Source organism: Chiloscyllium punctatum, chromosome 9, assembly GCF_047496795.1.
Source record: "Chiloscyllium punctatum isolate Juve2018m chromosome 9, sChiPun1.3, whole genome shotgun sequence".
Taxonomy (NCBI): Eukaryota; Metazoa; Chordata; class Chondrichthyes; order Orectolobiformes; family Hemiscylliidae; genus Chiloscyllium; species Chiloscyllium punctatum.
The window spans coordinates 47,822,741-47,842,006 of NC_092747.1; the positions used below are offsets into that span (position 1 = coordinate 47,822,741).

Here is a 19,266-nt window from a genome sequence, read left to right on the forward strand (position 1 = left end):
AAACACAAAAGCATACAATGTGGTGATTAGTGGGAGGTCTTTTCTTAAGAAAATCCGAGAGAGCAACTTTCTTTTAAAAGCAACAGGTGGAGATGAAGAGTGTAAGTTGATAATAAAAGATTACCTTTTTTTTAAAACTGGCACCTTCAGACAATTCCCCATTACCACCCTTCCAGCCTCTTTCTAGCAGTCCAAAGATGTAGAGAACCAAATAGGTACTTTGCATCCGTTTTTAGTGGAATACACTAAACTTCCAAGAGTTGAGAGGCAGAGGTGGGTGTAGTAGTGGCCATCATGTGGAGGCAGAGAGGAAATTACGGGCTGCTTAGGTTGACCTTGGTGAGTGTCTGGAGTCCATTTATTAAGGAGGAGATTGCAGAGTGCATGGTTAAATAGGGCAAATTAAGCATGGCATTTAAGGTGGGTTTGTGCCTGACGTTTCTGTTCAACTTCCTTTTTGAAGAGGTAATGAGACCAGGAAGAGTGAGTGGATGTGCTCAATTTGGATTTCTCAGAGGCTGCTAAATAAGATAAGAACCCATGGTGAGAGACCAGGGACTGGCATGGATAGAGGATTGGCTGACTGATGAGGCAGAGTAAGGATCAGGGGATCTTTTTCAGGATGGCATTGGTAACTAATCGTTCTTCAGGGCTCAGTGTTGGGGCCACAATTATTCATGTGATACATTAATAATCTGGGTGAAGGAATTGAGGGTGTTGCTATGTTTGCAGATGAGATAAAGGTGGAGGGACAAACTAGAAATGGGTAGATGGCTTGGACATGCAAAGGAAGTGGGCAGAGGGACTACAGTGTGGGAAAGTGAGGTTAGACTTTTTTGGTGGGAAGAATAGAGCCATTTATCACTTTCTAAATGGGGAAAAACTTCAGAAATCTGAAGTGTGATGATACTTGGGAGTCCTAGTTCAGGACTCTAACATACATGTTAAGATTTACACTTGCCATGTTAGCACTCCTTTCAAGTGGGCTAGAATACAAGGGCAGAGATGCATTTTTGAGGTTGTACAAGAGTCTGGTTAGGCCATATTTGGAATATTTGAGTGATTTTGGGCCCCATTTATAACAAAAAGTGCTAAAGGGCCTACAGAGGAGGTTTACAAGAATGATTGTTGGGATGAAGGACTTGAAATACTTGGATCTGTACATGGAGTTTAGAAGGATGAACAGAAAAGGAGAGGACTGCAGATGCTGGAGATCAGAGCTGAAAAGTGTTGCTGGAAAAGCGCAGCAGGTCAGGCAGCATCCAAGGAGCAGGAGAATCCATGTTTTGGGCATAAGCCCTTCAGGAATGAGGAAGGTGTGCCAAGCAGGTTAAGATAAAAGGTAGGGAGGAGGGACTTGGGGGAGGGGCGTTGGGAATGCGATCGGTGGAAGGAGGTTAAGGGGAGGGTGATAGGCTGGAGAGGTCAGAAAGAAGATTGCAGGTCAAGAAGGCGGTGCTGAGTCAGGGGGTTGGGACTGAGCTAAGGGGAGGGGAAATGAGGAAGCTGGAGAAATCTGCATCCATCCCTTGTGATTGGAGGGTTCCTAGGCAGAAGATGAGGCGCTCTTCCTCCAGGCGTCGTGTTGCCATGGTCTGGCGATGGAAGAGGCCAAGGACCTGCATGTCCTTGGCGGAGGGGGAATTAGTGTTCAGCCACGGGGCGGTTGGGTTGGTTGGTGCGGATATCCCAGAGGTGTTCTCTGAAACGTTCCTCAAGTAGGTGGCCTGTCTCCCCAATGTAGAGGAGGCCACATCAGGTGCAGTGGATGCAGTAAATTGTGTGTGGAGGTGCAGATGAATTTGTGACGAATATGGAAGGATCCCTTGGAGGGAAGTGATTTTGAGGGGGGGGGGGGGGTGAGGAGAAGAGGAGGTGTGGGCACAAGTTTTGCATTTCTTGCGGTTGCAGGGGAAGGTGCTGGGAGTGGAGGTTGGGTTGGTGGGGGGTGTGGACCTGACGAGGGAGTGGTCTTTCCAGGATGCTGATAGGGAAGGGAAATATATCCTTGGTGGGGTCTGTTTTGGAGGTGGCAGAAATGATGAAGGATGATAGTGGGCGGCACGGTGGCACAGTGGTTAGCACTGCTGCCTCACAGCGCCGGAGACCCGGGTTCAATTCCCGCCTCAGGCGACTGACTGTGTGGAGTTTGCACGTTCTCCCCGTGTCTGCGTGGGTTTCCTCCAGGTGCTCCGGTTTCCTCCCACACTCCAAAAAATGTGCCGGTCAGGTGAATTGGCTAAGCTAAATTGCCCGTAATGTTAGGTAGGGGTAGATGTAGATGTAGGGGTATGTGTGGGTTACGCTTCGGCGGGGCGGTGTGGACTTGTTGGGCCAAAGGGCCTGTTTCCACACTAAGTAATCTAATCTAATCTAATCATAGTGTGTCTGGAGGTTGGTGGGGTGGTGAAATGATTTATCTGAAGGATGAACGGAAACCTGGTTGAACTTGCAGAATACCGAAGTGTGGATAGAATGGATGTAGTGTACATGTTTCCATTAACAGGAGGGACTAGGGCCCCAAGTGCATAGCCTCACGGTGAGGGGATGACCCCTTGGAACTGAGATGAGAAATTTCTTCAGCCAGCGGGTGGTGAATCTGTGCAGTGCATTACTACAGAGGCTGTGGATGCCAGGTCATGTGTTAATTTAAGACTGGGGCTCTTGACTAGTGAAGGGATCATAAATTACAAGGAGAAGCCAGCGAATGGGATTGAGAAACCCATCCACCATGATTGAATGGCGGTGCAGATTTGATGGGCTGAACAGCATAATCCTCTTTCTATATTTTATGGTGTTGTGGGTGGTTCTGAGATTTGATTGGGACTGACAAAGCTGGCTCTTGGATAATAGAAAGGTACCAGAAATTGACTTCATTGCAAACTTAGATGTTTGATAACCTTTCTGGATTTGTTCTGTTTGAGCTCACTCTGACCTTTTTTGCTTTTTCCTATGTTTTTCGGAGATGGTATATTTTCACGTAGAGAAGACTGAGATTTAACAAGCCTCTGTCTTCAGTGTTCCACCAGAAGCTTGGTCATTGCTTGTTAATTTCATTATGACAATCCTAGAAGATGATTTGAGTTTAGGTGGCTAACTTTTTTGTTTTTGTTCACCCCTCAAAACAGTCTTGGCACTAAATGCACTCTGACACTGATCTGAGGTAGGTTGGTAAGTTATAGCTAGACATAAGCAACTATAACTTCACAGCAGTGTTTCCATGCTATTGTTTTTGAAACTGGAGGGTACTAAACTAGTATGTTAGAGGCTATGTAAATACAAGATATCTTCAAGCCTTTGACAAAAGTTTACAGCAAAGAAAAGCTTCTGAAGGATCCAAACAATCAACTCTGTTTTTGCTCCATTTGATGTTGACCGTCCTGAATTTATCCAGTAATTTCTGGTTTTGCATTTAGGACAGTTGACTAAAAGGTTGGCCACTGCATATTTTCAGTATTAAAGTGGGAGAGGTAACGTTATCTAAAATAATCTCTAGAATTTTGAGCAAAGTCACAATTGCAAATGGTTAGCACAGGAATTGACAGGAAGGAGGATTGCACAATGCAAGAGCTGGAGAAAGACTTGTCAGTATTTTGAACATGTAGGATGTTTGAGGTAGGGAGAGGTGAGGATTTGAAGGAATTTGATATAAGATTGAGGAACATACTTTGAGATTTGGATTAACTCAGGTTTAAGTGGGGTGAACATGAGGCCTGGGGGGGAAACAGTCTTTTTAGAACAGTCAAATTTTGAGGTTGGAGGCATTGATAAAAATCTCATTGGTGAGAACTGCTCTCACCTTAGTTCACGAATGTTAGAGGTGAAACTTATGTTTTTTATGACACTGAGTATGTGAATTTTGAAGTTTTGGTTTGATATCAATTAGGATGCCAACATTTAATTAGTGGCTTGGGAATGGATTTTATGGCAGGTCCAATGCTTGTGGCTTAAGTCTTCCCAGTGTTTAATTGAAACTTTTATCTCTGCATTTACTTGGAGAATGATCAAGAATTGACAGATGGAGATTGATCAAAGACTGGTGAACTGTGATTGACATATCAACAGATGTTTGGGAGAGAACAGTAGCCAAGAACAGAATATTAAAATATTAATTTTAATAAGAAGGGTGATCACTGGTTTAGTGGGTATAGAGTAGAGAGCAGGAAGGTGGGTTTAACTAATAAGATGAACTTTTGGCAGAGTAACTTGAGAATAAAGGATTAATGTTCAGTGCATCTTTACAGATCAATGGAAAGCTCAAATAATTTATTGTGTCTCAAATCTATAGTTCTATACTTTCAAATGTCCCTGCCTGACAGTTACAGGAAAAATCCCAATATTGCACTTTTTAAAATTGAACCATTAATACGCTGGTGCCAGTATTGTCATACTGTTCGAATCAGCCACTTTTTTAAAAAAAAACTTGCGAAACCTTTCATTGCTGACCATTAGTTTGGCAAAACTTGTTTTTTGTTGAAATAAAAAAGTCTATATTCTTCCTGTTGACCTGTACATTTCTGCTTAATGCTATTTATGGCTACAAAATTAGTCCCCTGTTTGTCTTTAAATATTGATTCAATCCCACTTTTATTAGTGGAGCTGCTGTGGTTTATTGCAGCTATTTTGTTTTTAAATTATGGGTTTTGTCAGATTTCTGTATTCTTCAGTAAGGTCAGCCTAGGCCCACAGTTCAGTGATACTCTAAATTGGCTTGATTTAACCAAGCCCAAATATTCACATGACTATCATTTTAAATCAATAAAAGCAAGTGATTGTCAGTGCAATCTGATTACCATATCCTTGCAATATATGGATTGGGGGGTGGGGGGGGAAAGCTGTCATCCAGCCACGTGTGAATAACTTCTAGTGCAAGAATGCAACTAGTAATAGTTGGACTTGATCACAAGATACAAATAGATTAGATTACTGGAAACAGGCCCTTCAGCCCAACAAGTCCACACCAACCCGTTGAGGCGCAACCCACCCATTCCCCTACATTTACCCCTTTACCTAACACTATGGGCAATTTAGCATGACCAGTTCACCTAACCCGCACATTTTTGGACTGTGGGAGGAAACCGGAGGAAACCCACGCAGACACGGGGAGAATGTGCAAACTCCACACAGTCAGTCGCCTGAGTCGGGAATTGAACCCAGGTATCTGGCACTGTGAGGCAGCAGTGCTAACCACTGTGCCACCGTGCCGCCCCTTTATTTAATAGAAAAACAGGGAAAAAAAACGTACTATTCAAGTATATTGGAATGTTGTGAAGGAAGCCTGGAACAAGACCAGTGATGTGCCAGATATGATAGAACCATCGTATAGAAGAGGCCCGGTGGCCCATTGAGCCTGTAGTGCCAAAACTGTGCTTAGTCCGCATTAGTCTCCCTTTCTAGCAGGGGGCCCATGGCTTGAACGTTTTGACATTTCAAGTGCTCATCCAATAATGTTTTAAACTGTCTAGGTTCCTTGCCTCCCCTACCTTCCCAGGCACTGCGTCCAGACCCCACCACCCTTGAGGTGAAAACTTTTTTTTTTGTCTTTCATCACATTGACAACTCAAACAAAAATTCAGGGACCGCATAAAACTAAAAGGGCTGAATGGGAAAGATAAAGGCCATCAAGCAGCTTATTAGAGCTACTGAATGGGATTATGAAAGGAAATGTGCTTGGGACATCAGAATCACTAAAATATGAAAAAAAATCATGTAAAAGGAAAGCAGATTGTCAGGTGGGGTGTAGAGCCACTAAAGATTTGAAGGTGGGAATATTGACAAATGAGCATGGGGAAATAAATGGCAGCAACATTGAATAATTTGCCTCTGTATTTACAGTAAAAATGCAGGATAGCTTGCCAGGTCCTGAAGAAATTAATGGATCAGAAGTAGGACTAAATTAAACTAAAACATTGCTATTGAGAAAATTAATGGAACTAGTGACAAATCCCGGGACCTGATGGAAGCCATCAGAGGGTATTAAAGTCGGGGAGCACATTGTAGCTTCCATAACTCTAAACTTTCAATGCCCCAGATACAGGAGTCATCTGTCTGGATTAAAAATCTTCATATCACTCCTTTTTAGCCTAATAAACTCGAGGGAAATTGTTGGAGTCTTTACTTGAGGTTGGGTTAACTGAGCACCATTTTTACATTTTCAGTTAATCGGCATGAATTTGTGACTGGTAGTTCATGCCTGACAAACCACCTGAATTTGAGGTGACTAAGGTAATGGACAGGGCAATGCCTATAGTGTTTATATGGATTTCCATAACTTTATTAAAAAAGTTGCATATGAACTGTTCCCTAGAACTGAGGGAAAACTACTGACGTGGCAGGCAACACAAAATAGGGATAATATATCCTAGCAATGAGCACAGATCTAACAAGTGGTGTCCCATGAAGATCTGTTTAGGACCTCAATTATTCACATTGACTATTAATGACTTGGATAATGGCCTAGATATCCAGATTTGCTAATGATCCAATGGTAGGCTGCATTTGTAAGATAGTGTAGATAGCATAAATTTACAAAGAGATATTGATAAACTAAGTGAATGGGAAAACCTGTGCAAGATGTAGTTCAGCATAAGTAGGTGTGAGGTTGTCCATTTTGGATTGAGGATAGATCAGGATACTTTTTGGTGAAATACAGCGGATGTCCAAAGAGGTTTGGAGTTTCAGATGAACAGATCATTAAAATGTCATGGATAGGTGCCGAAAATACTTGGAAAGCTGATGGAATGCTGGCTTTTATATCTTGAGGGCTGGAGTACCAGCCATGTCAGTAGCTTTCCCTCTGTTCTGAGTTAACTGTTCATATGTGACTTTATTAAAAGTCTCTTATGGAAATCCATATAAACACCATAGCCATTCCCCTGTCCATTACCTTAGTCATCTCTTAAATTCAGGTGGTTTGACAGGCATGAGCTGCCTGTCACAAATCCATGCTGATTAACTAACTGAAAATTTAAAAATAGTGCTCAGTTAATAAACTCTGGAGACTAGTTTAGATTTAATTAGGCTAAGTGGAGTGATATGCAATTTCCAATCCAGAGGGGTGCAAAAGTTATGTTGCAGTTAAACAAAACACTGGTTAGACCCCACTTGGAGTAACTTGAAGCAGATCTTGGGAACCTTTAGGAAGGATATATTTGCCTTCGAAGGAATACAAAACAGTTTACAAGAATGATACCACGATGTCAGGGGTTAAGATATGAAGTGAGATTTTCGAAAGTTAGGCCTATTTTCTTTAGTTCTTAGACCTTAGAATCTTAGAATTTATGCTGTACTAATAATTTTTGAACAAAAGTCTTCACACAGATCATGGTACTGATTTCCTAAAAGGATCGGTCTAAGTTAAGGGCAAGGTCAGGAGTTTCAGATGCTGTTGTATTTAGTGGGATGTGAGCCAAATAGTGAGAAATCTAGAGGAAAGAAAGGCATGGATGAGGATTTCAGCAGTAGGTGAGCCAAAGTGAAAACTGAAGTTGGGAATGAGCAGACTTGATGTCCTAGGGTTATATAGTTGGAGCATAATTTTGGACAGAGACCGGGGCTGAGAAAATGTAATATTCATTTTGGTATCCTATGGATTGTCTCCTGAAATAGCACTCTTAACTCTAATTTGGGCATTTTTAATCTAAACTAGCATTACAAGTGCAGTTGAGGTGGGTTGCATATTAGCTTTCTTCTTCTGTTGAAGTTAAATGTCCATGACACCATTTAAAGATTAACAGTAAAAGTAAGCTATCCTGGTCAGTTTTCAGTACCAGCCAATTTGGATTAATTGCCTATTGTGGGATTATGCTGTGTACAAAATGACTTTAATATTTCAGAGTAAATCAAATTGTGCAGTGCTTTCAAGATGCAATAAAGTGTTGAGCAACTTTTACTGTACTTACGGTTTTCAGCACTGGGTTGATGTCTAATTTCTGAAGTGTCAGAAATTAAGTCCTATCACGTTCTTAAAACTGAAGATGATCACAGAAATTGAAAGACTTCTCTCTGAGCTAAGTGATAGGTCATTGGATCCATGCTGCCTTAGAAGGCTGTAACCTATTATTACAGTCAAAGTCTAATTATAGACCATTTTGCAATGATGTGTCAACATTCCACTTGATCTATTTCCTGTTGTACAGTTGGTTATTTTGGCAAACATTGTCCAATTAATGGTCCACATCTGTGTTCTAACTGTCTTCTAGATTGCATTTGGAGTGAATGTTCTAATGTGAATTAAACTAAAAAAATCAAGCTGCTTTGTGATTTTAGTGCAGTGATTTCCAAACTGTTTTCAAGCCACAGTGGGGAACTGTGTGATTCTCCAGTAGTGAGGTTGGGGCCTGAGAGGGCAGGAGTACAGCTGTTACTATTTGGTCAGAGGTCTACCAGCAGTCATTGCTGCTTTCAGAGCCAGTGACTCCAGAATTTCTCTACCTGTCTGCATTTGGGGTCCCAATCCCCACTTGAGTAACCCAGATTTACTATAGTCTTTCTGTGACTGGAAAGCAATGAATGATGCTGAATTTTTAAGATTTAATGAGCATAATTTTCTGACTTAGGGTGTGGATGTACTTACGAGAGAAGGTGCAAAACTTGACCTCTTGGGAATTAAGGCAGGGCAGGTGACCAAGATGTCAGTGGGGTAGCACTTTGGGGCCAGCGATCATAATTTTATTAGTTTTAAAATAGTGAGGAAAAGGATAGACTGAATCTAAAAGGTAAAGTTCTAAATTGGAGGAAGGCCACTTTTTTTTGTATTAGGCAAAAACATTCAAAAGGTGATTGGGGGCAGATATTAGCAGGTAAAGGGACAGCTAGAAAATGGGAAGCATTCAAAAATGAGAGTCTAGAGACAGTGTTCTTAGGCTGGTAAGTTTAGGGAATGCTGGATGACGAGAGATAGTGAAATGTTAAAAGATTAATGTCCAGAGATCCCATTTAATGTAATACTAAAGGATTAAACTGTACTGTCTTTGGGTGGGGACAACAATCATGTTAGAATGCGATGACCTGCGCTCCAATTAGACAGTCACTTGCTACTACCCTTGCTATTGTCAAGTTTAACTATCATTCAATCTTGTTCATTCCCCTGGAATGCATTCTGGCCAGAGGTATTTCATATCTGCATTCTCTTGGGAATCTGAGTCAGGAAATCATCTGCATAACAATTCCCCAGGATTAGGGCATTTACATTTGCCTCTTATCAGAGGATGACCTCATCCTGCCATTGTACCTGGGATAGCATGTGACTGGGGGTTGTCTTGAGTGGCATGTGACTGTGGGGGTGTGGCCAGAATATCTGTAAGCCTGGCCAACTGACCTGTATAAAGGGGATGTGTTTTCTTTGTTCAGGGCCTCACTTTGACTTGACTTTGCATACCTGTGAGGGGGGGGGTCACTTAGCTTGTACAAGCTTTACTCAACTTTAACTGTTTGCAGAAGTTTGTGTGCGAATTGCATCTTGTGTGTGAAAACTTAGGAAAAGAAGCTAACATGAGGTTTTGGTCAAGAGAAAGAAGGAAGCATATGTTAGATACAGATATCGTGTGAATCCTTAGAGTATAAAGGCAGTAGGGAACACTTGAGAGGGAAATCAGGAGATCAAAAAGGGTACATGAGACAGCTTTGGCAAATAGGGTGAAGGAGAATCCAAAGGGATTCTATAAATATATTAAGGACAAAAGGGTAACTAGGAAGAGAATAGGGCTCCTTAAAGGTCAGTAAGGTGTGAAACTGCAGGAGATGGGGGGGGGGGGGGGGAAATACTAAATATGTATTTTGCAACAGGGTTTACTGTGGCAAAGGATGTGGGGAAATAAATTGGGACATCTTGAAAAATCTCCATATCACAGAAGGGGGTACTGGGCATCACAAAACACCAAAGGTGGATAAATACCCAGGACCTGATCAGGTATACCCTAAAACTCTGGGGAAACTAGGAAATTGTTTGCTGGGTTTCTTGCTGAAATATTTGTATCATCGATAGCCACAAACAAGGTGCCAGAAGATAAGAGGTTGGCTAACATGATGCCACTATTTAAGAAAGGTGGTAACAATGAACTGGTGAGCCTGACATCGGTGGTGGGCAAGTTTGTTGGGGGGAGTCCTGACGGATAGGATTTACATGTATTTGGAAAGGCAAGGACTGATTAGGGATAGTTAACATGGCTTTGTGTGGGGGAAATAGTGTCTCACAAATGGCATGATTTTTGAACTAAAATGATGGCATAGCAATGGGCATGATCTAATCGACTTCAGTAAGGCATCTGACGTGGTTCTTCATAGTAGACTTCTTGGTAAGATTAGATCACGTGAAATAGTTCTGCAATCAAAGAACTGGCTTGAAGGTGGAAGACAAGTGAGGTGGTGGAGGGTTGTTTTTCAAACTGGACACCTGGGACCAGTGGTGTGCCACAAGGATTGGTGCTGGGTCCACTGCTTTTCGTCATTTTATATAAATGATTTTGAATGTGGATGTAGGAGGTATGGTTGTAAGCTTGCCGATGACACCAAAATTGGAGGTGTGGTGGACAGAAGGTTACCTCCATGCAATGTGATGTTGATCAGATGGGCCAAAGGATCAAGGAGTGGCTGATGGAGTTTAATTTAAATAAATGTAGGGTGTTGCATATCAATAGCACAGGTTTTACATCAAGTTCCTAGAAAGACTTTTAGTATTCCATTCATCCCCTCTCGCCTGGCCATCATTTTAGATTATGGCTGCTCATCCACCTGAATGGCATATTCCTGTGCTATCCCCTCTATCATTACTAATGACAGTCTCTGCCTTGAATCTACTTAATGATGAACTTCCAAGCCCCCTCAGAATTGCAAAAATTCACCACCCTCCTAAAGAGGTTTCTCCACCCTGAATGGCTTCATGTTTTGGGCTGAACATGAACCTTGGTTGTAGAGCTTACAGCCAATGGAATAATTATTTCTGCATCTAATCTTTCTTTTTTTCTTATTTCTTTTTTCCTCCTCTTTCCCTTCAGATTCTTCCCCCGCCCCAGTTTGGAGCTGTTCAACTTAGTGTTGTAGATGTTTGAAGGACGATAGCAGATACACGAGCTCTCTTTTGTCGCCCTCTCTCTCTCTCTCTCTCTCTCTCTCTCATTGCACCGGAGGTTAAGCTCATTAGCTCTGAGGGATTGTCAGCTTTTCAGTCCCGTTTTAATTTCTCTAATGTTTCACTAATTCTAACCTCTCAGTTCTACCACACTCTATCCTTGAATCTCAATTTACAACCTTTTTTTAATTTTACAGGTTATGCTATAATATGCATTTCATTTAACTTGAATTCACTAATGCAATTGAATTGGTGACTATTTCTAAAGTGCAAACTTCCAGAATGTGTATTAGTTATGGTTCCTGTCCCATTCGTTGAAATGGTGCTGCTATTATACCATTTTCTTAAAACTGGATTGCATGTGTTATAGTGGAACTGACTTTGTGTCCGCTCAGAGAGCATGCTGCCTTTTCAGTTTCTTAATTTTTTTCTCTATTATTTATCCTGTACTTGCAGTAGACCCACGTTTTACCTTTGCTAATCTGTTATATAAATAGTAATGACTCACATTTTATGGTCCATTTTATTTCCTCATGTTCTTTCTATTAATTTCTTGGTGATTGAGTTCCTTCCTGATTTTATAGCCATTACTAGCCATTTGCTTCATTTGCCATTATCATATACATTATCATCATCCTGCTCCTTCCTCCCCTCCGATCTTTACAAGTGGTCTTCAACAGAAATGTAAAGGGGTCAGGTAGATGAAAAGGCAGGTTTGATGATAAGGTGGAACCACTACTTCCAGCATGTATTTAACAAGTATCATTTTAACAGAAATTTGTCAGCAGGAGCTCAGTTGGACTGGAGCAAGGAATATTCCATGTACCCCACTTAAAGGCATGACTGGGGCTGATAGGAGTACCCATGTCTGCATCTTTTGATTTTTAAAAAAATGTTGTTTGTTGATATTAAATTGGAACTGTCACGTGGGTGTTCTTGCTACCCAATCCAGGACAAGATTCCTGTTTTGTTCAATGAGAATGCATGCTTGGATGAATTAGAAAATGTATGCTGTCCTTGGTTGGTTGTTTTTCAGACTCCCATTACAATCCACCACTAATAATAATACACGTCAGTAATAGCAATCTTTTAAGTTTGGAAGGAGCATGATAATTCTTGGACTTGCTATTGATTAGCAAAATTCAAACATGTTGAACTAATACTTATTGCCTAAATGTGTGGGAGGAAGGCTGTGCAACTGACAAAGCGTACTTTGCAGGAATATCCAAAATAGACTAATTGCATTAACATCTAAAGATGAACTTGTTACAAGATGCTGACTTTCACCTTAGGCAGAAAGTGTGCAAGCTTGTTTTCCTTTTCCAAAACTAACCTATAATTGGCATGTCATGTGCTACTAATTTTCATGGATGAATATAATCCCTTGATGCCTGAGTTAGATTTTAAAAAATATTTTCTCCTAGGAGTCTAGTCATGATTATAGCACCTGAAAGGAGTTGCTTAGAAATGGCTGTTTCTGGTTTCTCAAAATGGGAGAAAGTTAAAATGCTGATGACTTCAGAATTTGTTTGTATTTGCTTAAGCTACTATATAAATTTTTGCAATTTTATTGTCTGTAGATAAATTGGATTAATGGGTTTAATTTTCTGCCTGTTGACAGATCAATGTACGTGTCACTACCATGGATGCAGAGCTTGAGTTTGCCATTCAACCAAGTACAACTGGCAAGCAACTCTTTGATCAGGTAAGATCGGTGTTGTTTTTTTTTTCCTGCTTTTAGTTTATTTTGAATTAACAATTAAATTTTGCTGCATGGCTGAAATTTCAAATTAATCCTTTTTAGTGAAGTCCTTTAGAATTTGTAAATCTTGTCAATTCTTGAAGCAACAGCTGATCATTCTTTTATAACAAGACCCTGAAAATGGTCACATCTGAAGCTGAGTGGGGAGGTAGAAGGCAGGGTTTGGGGAAAAGGTGTTTTGAGTAGAGCCCTGTCATCTGAAGACTCTCATGAACAGTAAGTGTGCAGTAAGGTGTGATACACCAGGGAGCAGAGGTCATCAGCTTTCACACAAAGCAAAGATGTGTAAGATGCAAGACTGATCTGCAAATAGGGGCAAGGATGCTGAATTCATTGTGGCAGGGCAGCAAAGACCTGGGGAGATGAGAGAACTAGATTTTTGATAAGGTTAGACTAGTTTTAGCTAAGGGAAAAGAATGGAGCTCAAGAGATTGGTGAAGTAAAAGATGGAGAGTTTGGATGCAGTTAAGACATTTAAGAAAAGACAAGTGGTGTTGGTAGTTGAAGAAATTTTGGATGTGGAACAGTAGAATTGAGTTGCAGCAAAAGTGGAGTTTTGGAAGCCTGCACGTGGCAAGGTTGCACATTGCTGAAGAACAATACGCAAAGGAGAGAGCCAAGGAGAGAGATTTTTAATGTTCACAGAAATTGATTAGGACATATATCTAATATAGATAGGGCATAGGAACCTTGGTTAATGTCACCAAATGGAAAAGATCAGGAGAGAAGAGAGGGTAAAGTAAGATTGAAGAACTAAAAGCTGGCACAATCTCAAAACTGAGTGTCAACTCCATTTCCCTCACTTTGTACACAAAAGCACATAAAATACAGCAGTCGTTCTGTTATAAAGCAGTAGGTCCTTTCTCGTGCAATCTGCTGTATAAGAAAATTGTGTAATAACATCACTGTTTAAATGATGGAATCATGTTGTAACCAAAACCATGCTTTTGAAAGTTCACACTTTAGAAACAGTGTCCTCAATTCATCAATCATGTTACAATCATGAAATGAATTATAGCAGAATGACCTGTGTAGATAACTAGCCTCTGCAAATGGGGAAATAAATCTCAGTAATTAATACTGAAACAAAACTAGCTTAGTAATATTCTTAAGGAAATGTGGTCTCTTGACCTGGTTGCCTTGTGTTGTCCAGTGTTAGTGTGATTTGACTTTTAATTGTCCTCTGACATAAGTTCATAACATCTTTTACCAAGAAGGTCAAGGCTGCAGTTAGATGGGATGGCTGCCACTAAGTTCTGCTCCAGATCCTACACCAATCCTGACTTGGAACTATATTGCCACTTCTTCACTGTCATGGGCTCAATATCCTGGAACTCCCTTTCCTAAATGGCCCTATAGGTTTTCCTATATCCTGAGGACTGCAGCTGTTCAAAAAGACTGCTAACACTGCCTTCTCCAGATCTAATGGAGATGGGGGGGGGAAAATGCTGGCTTCGACATTGACAGCCATGCCTGCATTCCAGGAATGAATTTTTTTTTAAATTTAATATGCCAGTCAGTTCATAAATGAGCTCATTTGCACCTTTTTTAGATGCTTCATATGTCATGCTATCTTTTCTTTGAAACTTCATTCAATTGTAGTTGGTTTGCAAGAGATGTCAAAGCCTACCGCAAAATATTTTACGTAAAAGAACCACCATGCTGATGAGAAATGTGGCCCCTTTAGAGGCAGATGGATGTACTTAATTTTGGTGCTTTGGGGTCAGCAAAGAACTGGTGACTAGATAAATTAAACTTTTCACTTGGTCACCTAGCTAAGTATACTGAGGGAAGGTAAGTAAATGGGGTTGAGGAATCATTCATCCAACTTCATGGTGAAATTGGCTTTTGAATTTGTTTGGCATATTCCACTTGCTACGCTACCTCCACCATATTTTTAAAATTTTACTTTCTATGCTTTAGTGCTTTTTGTCATTTTTTTTCTTGATAGAATGTTATTTTTGTGTTGGGCTAAAAGAGCTTTTAGTTACCACTGTCTAAATATTCTGCTGTTTGAAGCCATAATGCAAATTCTTAATTTTTAAAGTTTATTAGTAATACTGATAGTAATTTTGGAAGGATACTACTAGATATTTCTGTTTCAGGTTGTAAAAACCGTTGGTCTCCGAGAAGTGTGGTTCTTTGGCCTGCAGTATATAGACAGTAAAGGATATACCACTTGGTTGAAGCTAAACAAAAAGGTATTTTTATTCCTCATTTTAATCAGCTCAAATTGTTAAAACTATCTTTTAATTGTAAGGCAGAGAGCACATTTTGGATTTTGTGATTTTTAGAGATTTAAAATTAATATATTTTAATAAAAGATCAGTGTTCATACATAACTTGCAACTTCTGGGGGGTGGGGGGGGAAGAATCTTGAAAGACCTAAATGTATCCAGAGGGCCCAAATTTGAATTTTGAGCTTTTAACTAAAGATAAAACTGCATGAGATTAATGTGCAACTTTAAGTACATTCTTGTGTTGACAGTAGTAGTATTGTATAGCAGATGAACAGACCTGTTTCCAGGAAAGTGAAAAACACAGTTAATCCACTTGAATATTAGCATTTCTGATTTTTTTTTTCTTTCCCCTCCTGTTCGTACTCTTACCAGCAGTAGTTGTGCACAATGATCTATTAAAAATAAGTAAAGGCTCTATAGTCCTTCCTGGGTCATCGGGCTGCTCTCTGAGAGACCAACTATATGATTTAACTCCAGGGTCACTACGTATCAAGTGGCTGATATTGACACTTTTTTGTGGTTATAGGATGTAAGATATATGCAATAGGATTAGTATAAACAACTACTCTAAATTAGAGCACAATCTGTTTTTCTTGCATTTGGAGTTCAGGGTGGGAGAGCAGGTGAAGAGATTAGAAAATGTCTTCAAGTGAAACTGAACATTTAAAATATCTTCTGTGGGATTGAATTGTTTATTATCTGCATCTGTACTTGCAACCCAGATATAGCATTGTCTAATAATGTTTTCTTTACTCCTAAATTTTTCTTTTTGTATTCTCTTCCTATGCCAGTCATATCATTGCGTGTCCCATATAAACTATCCTGTGGTAACATGCCAAATTGAGCCAATTGTGCTGCAATTCCCTGCCTATGAGCTAGATTGATTCTGTCCAAATTAGTTTCTCACCAGAACATAGAAAGCCAGCAAACAAATTTTCCAGTGTGTAACCTTAGGTTGAATTTGAAGCCAAGTAACATATGGGAAAAATTTAGTACTGAATCTATTACTGTTACAAACACATTTTAATAACATGCAATTCAGTTTCAATCAAATAATGTCTTTTTTTCTTATTAATTTGATACATTGTGTAAGTGTAGTTGTAGGCAGGATTCAGTTCTGAGCACGGCCATATGTTCGGTTTACTTCTGGAACTGAAGAAAATGTAAGATTTAGGTTACCTTGTTGCCCAGATCTGTCGCATGCATGTGGTTTAATATTTGCTCCATATTGAGTAATGGGTTGTGATTTGTCTATTCCAGTATCGGGCAAGCTCTTACTTTTTTTAAAGTAGTCCATTAGGAATTAATCGGACCTCAATGAAAAGTGAGCTCCTATCACTGTATTTATTTTCTCCCTAATTTGTTTCAGAACTGCTTGGATGATCTGCCATGCTAACTCCTCCACTTCACCATATTACAAACCATCTGAAAGCCAGAAAAAATGTTCTTTCTCCCAGATGATGATTTACACACTAGGACTCAATATATTTTGCCATTTTAATGTTATTTTTTCTCTTCTTTTTTACATTTTCCTTCTGACTGTATTGCAGAATATTAATATTGCAAACAGTGTTTATATACTGGGCTGAATCTTCCTCTTTATTTCTCATTGCATATGTGTAGCATGGAGTATTGCTAGACATGGAACTTGAATAATTAATTGAAATAAATATCCAACATTGATTTCTCTAACTGAAATGTTCCATAAAACCCTGTCAGACAAGATCACCCTCTAGAGTACTGTATATACTCTGGTAAAGGTTGACCTGACTATATATTATAAATCTTCCTTTTTTTAAAAAGGAAACTATATGTTCCCATTGAACCATTTTAAATGAATTGTTTCCTTTCCTTTTATTGTTTCTCCTTTTTTTTTTCCCCCGCCGCCCCCCCAATCACTCTTTCTTTGTTTACTGTGTTACATCTCCATGCAGTCATAACTCTGCTTAGCCCACTTGGTTTACTACACCACATTTTGATTCTCTTGACAGCATATGGATCCATAGCATTTTTGGTTATTAGGAGCCTAACAATAGACAATAGATGCAGGAGTAGGCCATTCAGCCCTTTGAGCCTGCACCGCCATTCAATATGATCATGGCTGATCATTCCCAATCAGTATCCTGTTCCAGCCTTATCTCCATAACCCTTGACTCCACTATCTTTAAGAGCTCTATCCAATTCTTTCTTAAATGAATCCAGAGACTGGGCCTCCACTGCCCTCTGGGGCAGAGCATTCCACACAGCCACCACTCTCTCTGGGTGAAGTAGTTTCTCCTCATCTCTGTCCTAAATGGTCTACCCCGTATTTTTAAGTTGTGTCCTCTGGTTCGGCACTCCCCCATCAGCGGAAATATGTTTCCTCCTGCCAGAGTGTCCAATCCTTTCATAATCCTATACGTTTCAATCAGATCCCCTCTCAGTCTTCTAAACTCAAGGGTATACAAGCCCAGTCGCTTCAGTCTTTCCGTGTAAGGCAATCCTGCCATTCCAGGAATTGACCTCGTGAACCTACGCTGCACTCCCTCAATAGCCAGAATGTCTTTCCTCAAATTTGGAGACCAGAACTGTACACAGTACTCCAGGTGTGGTCTCACCAGGGCCCTGTACAGCTGCAGAAGCACCTCTTTGCTTCTATACTCAATCCCTCTTGTTATGAAGGCCAGCATGCTATTAGCCTTCTTCACGACCTGCTGTACCTGCATGCTTGCCTTCATTGACTGGTGGACAAGAACACCCAGATCTCTCTGAACAGCCCCTTTACCTAATTTGATACCATTGAGGTAGTAATCTGCCTTCCTGTTCTTGCCACCAAAGTGGATAACCAGACATTTATCCACATTAAACTGCATCTGCCATGCATCTGCCCACTCACCTAACTTGTCCAGGTCACCCTGTAATCTCCTAACATCCTCATCACATTTCACCCTACCACCCAGCTTTGTATCATCAGCAAATTTGCTAATGTTATTGCTGATACCATCTTCTATATCATTTACATATATTGTAAAAAGCTGCGGTCCCAGCACGGATCCCTGCGGTACCCCACTGGTCACTGCCTGCCATTCCGAAATGGAGCCGTTAATCACTACCCTTTGTTTCCTATTAGCCAACCAATTCTCTATCCAATCTAGTACTTTGCCCCCAATACCATGCGCCCTAATTTTACTCACTAACCTTTTGTGTGGGACTTTATCAAAAGCTTTCTGAAAGTCCAGGTACAGTACATCCACTGGATCTCCCTCGTCCATCTTCCGAGTTAAATCCTCAAAAAATTCAAGAAGATTAGTCAAGCATGATTTCCCCTTAAATCCATGCTGACTCTGTCCTATCCTGTTACTATTATCCAGATGTGCCGTAATTTCATCCTTTTATAATAGACTCCAGCATCTTTCCCACCACTGAGGTCAGACTAACTGGTCTATAATTTCCTGCTTTCTCCCGTCCACCCTTCTTAAAAAGTGGCACAACATTAGCCGCCCTCCAATCCTCAGGAACCGACCCCGATTCTATTGAACTCTGGAAAATAATCACCAGCGCATCCACGATTTCCCGAGCCACCTCCTTCAGTACCCTGGGATGCAGGCCATCAGGTCCCGGAGACTTATCAACCTTCACTCATTCAGACCGGTACTAAGTCCATCAGTACTTATCATGCTTTGTTCACCAAATCCAAAAGTTAATATTGTTTAAAAAGTTAACTTTAATTGTGCCATTAATATATTTTTTATTCAGATATAGCTACATATATCTTTAATTTTTTGACAAATTTGTTAATGTTGCTATGGCTCATTTACATATGAGAATAAATGGGAGGGAAATAGAAGAATTTGGCGAGAACATTCAAGGCACTTACACATTCAGAACTTAATAAATGTTTCATTTTAGGTGTGCCATTTTACCAGGCCATGGCTATGTTGAACAGTGTGATTTTGCAGGATTTTGTTGAATCTTTGACTTGTTAAATTTTTGTGCTGATATGTATAAATAAAATTTACTACCAATAATTCTTGTTTCTCTTGCTTTTACCTGGTAATGACCTTTACCATAATTCATTTGTTTTTCTTCATTACCTGGGATTAGTTGAGCAGTCAAACTGACTTCTGCTAATAATATGGTATTTCGGACTGCAGCATAAAATTCAGCCCCTCAACTCTTACCCGTGTAATAGTCTACTCTAAGTTGAACCTTTTTTA

The 19,266-nt window shown here is 40.2% G+C and overlaps 1 protein-coding gene across 1 annotated transcript in view; it reads left to right on the top strand.

Moving 5' to 3' along the window:
* The window catches only part of LOC140481367 (radixin), a 77,647-nt gene that overhangs the window by 20,659 nt on the left and 37,722 nt on the right, over nucleotides 1-19,266 (top strand). The window contains exons 3-4 of the mRNA XM_072577448.1: nucleotides 12,690-12,773; nucleotides 14,936-15,031. Of these exons, the coding sequence (XP_072433549.1) occupies nucleotides 12,690-12,773; nucleotides 14,936-15,031 (180 nt within the window). The remainder of the gene's footprint in view (nucleotides 1-12,689; nucleotides 12,774-14,935; nucleotides 15,032-19,266) is intronic.